The sequence below is a fragment of the Mustela erminea genome, chromosome 13, assembly GCF_009829155.1.
Source record: "Mustela erminea isolate mMusErm1 chromosome 13, mMusErm1.Pri, whole genome shotgun sequence".
In the NCBI taxonomy this organism is placed as follows: domain Eukaryota; kingdom Metazoa; phylum Chordata; class Mammalia; order Carnivora; family Mustelidae; genus Mustela; species Mustela erminea.
This window is the reverse complement of record NC_045626.1, coordinates 10879841-10881965: the sequence shown is the minus strand read 5'-3', so window position 1 is coordinate 10881965 and position 2125 is coordinate 10879841. Positions and strand designations below refer to the sequence as shown.

Below are 2125 nucleotides of genomic sequence, written 5' to 3'. Positions count from 1 at the left end.
CTTATGTCACCCAAAATAAAGGCAGAACAAATGTAAGATTTAAAAAAAAAAAATGGTAAAATGAGCTCTCATTCATTTGTAGCTGTTAGATGGCTTTGTGAGAATGGGATAACATAATCATTTCAATAAATGTAGAAAACAGTGGACAAAAATCTAACATGCCTTCATGGTAAAACGCTCAACAACCTAGTTCTAATCAATAACTGCCTCAAACTGATAATGGACATCTGTGAAAAGTTCACAGCTTACATTATACTGAATGGCAAATAACTGGAAAGCTTTCTCCTTAAGATCAGGAAAAAGACAAGGATGTTTAGTCTCCCCACTTATGTTCAACACTGCAGTAGAGGCTGTAATCTGGGCAAAAATGCAAGAGAATGAAACAAAAGTTAATTGGACTGAGAAAGACAATTAAACATATCTCTAGGAACATCTGGGTGGCTCAGTCCATAAAGCTGCTTTCAACTCAGGTCATGATCCCAGGGGCCTGGGATTGAGTCCTGCATTGAGCTTTCTGCTTAGCGGGGAGCCTGCTTATCTCTTTGCCTGCTGCTTGTGCTTCCACTCTCTCTCTGACAAGTGAATAAAATCTTAAAAAATAATACAAATTAAAAAATAAACATATTTCTTTTTGAAGATTACATAATCTTTTTTATAGAAAATATTAATTCCCTAAAAAATTAATAGAGCTAATCAATGCACCAAAGTTGCAATGTATAATACACACACAAAAAATTTTTCTAATAGAAACAATTGAAGACCTCGCGCTCTTCCTTTCCAACCCGGGCCCGGCAGAATGGCTCCCGCGAAGAAGGGTGGCGAGAAGAAGGGCCGTTCTGCCATCAATGAGGTAGTGACCAGAGAATACACCATCAACATTCACAAGCGCATCCATGGAGTGGGTTTCAAGAAGCGTGCCCCTCGGGCACTCAAAGAGATCCGGAAATTTGCCATGAAGGAGATGGGAACTCCAGATGTGCGCATTGACACAAGGCTCAACAAAGCTGTCTGGGTCAAAGGAATAAGGAACGTTCCGTACCGCATCCGTCTGCGGTTGTCCAGAAAACGTAACGAGGATGAAGATTCTCCAAACAAGCTCTACACACTGGTCACCTGTGTACCTGTCACCACTTTCAAAAATCTACAGACAGTTAATGTGGATGAAAACTAATCGCTGATTGTCAAATAAAGGTATAAAACTGTTATTAAAAAAAAAAGAAATAATTGAAAAATGAAATTTAAGGATTTATAAAAGGATTTTTTAAAAATTGAGTATTTAAGAATAACTTTAAAGTGAATTTTATTGACTGAAAATAAAAATATAGTTGAAAGAAATAAAAGATCTAAATAAATGGAAAGTCACCCCATGATCATAGATTGCAAGACTTATATTGTTAATATAGAAATAGTCCCCATATAGATCTACAGATTAATTGCAATACCTAACAAAATACAAGGTTGATTTTATGCAGAAATTGACAAGCTGACCCTAAACTTCATATGGAAATACAAGGATTGAGAACAGTCACAATTTTGAAAAAGAAAAAAATTCAAAGACTACACTTCCTAATTTCAAAACTTACATAGTAAAAATCATTTTTTAAATAAACACAGACACACACATGCATAAATATACTTAATAAATTATTAAGACAGTATGGTAATGGCACATAGGTAAACATAAGGATCAATATAGTTTGAGCACCTCCAAATATGCCCTTATATTTACTGTCAATTAACTTTGAACAAGGATGTTTAGAACATGAAATGATGGAAAGAATCATCTTTTCAATAAATGGTAGTGGTATAACTATCTACTCACATAGAAAATAATGAAGTAGCAACCATACTTCAAACCACATACACACACAAGTTCAAAATTATAGGCATAAATGTAAGAATTAAAACTATATATATATCTCAGGAGAAAATGTTGGAATAAATCCCTGTAACTGGGTTAGGCAAAGTTTTCTTAGATATGGTATAAAAGGCATAGCAATGAAAAAATAAATATATTGGAATTGTTCAAAATTAAAAATATATGCTTTGAAGAACATCATCAAAACATAAAAAAATGCATAAAATTTGGAAAATGTCTGCAAATAATATATATTTCAAGGGACTT

At 33.8% G+C, this 2125-nt stretch overlaps 1 protein-coding gene across 1 annotated transcript; it reads left to right on the top strand.

Moving 5' to 3' along the window:
• The first annotated feature begins 762 nt into the window (after window positions 1-762).
• LOC116571741 (60S ribosomal protein L31-like) lies at window positions 763-1202 on the top strand. Its single transcript, XM_032310043.1, has one exon. It carries the CDS (start codon window positions 797-799, stop codon window positions 1169-1171), a length of 375 nt encoding a protein of 124 aa, XP_032165934.1. The 5' UTR covers window positions 763-796; the 3' UTR covers window positions 1172-1202.
• Window positions 1203-2125: the final 923 nt, after the last annotated feature.

Bases quoted from the DNA above. Each gene is read 5' to 3' on its own strand.
- LOC116571741 (XM_032310043.1), top strand. From the start codon at position 797: ATGGCTCCCGCGAAGAAGGGTGGCGAGAAGAAGGGCCGTTCTGCCATC.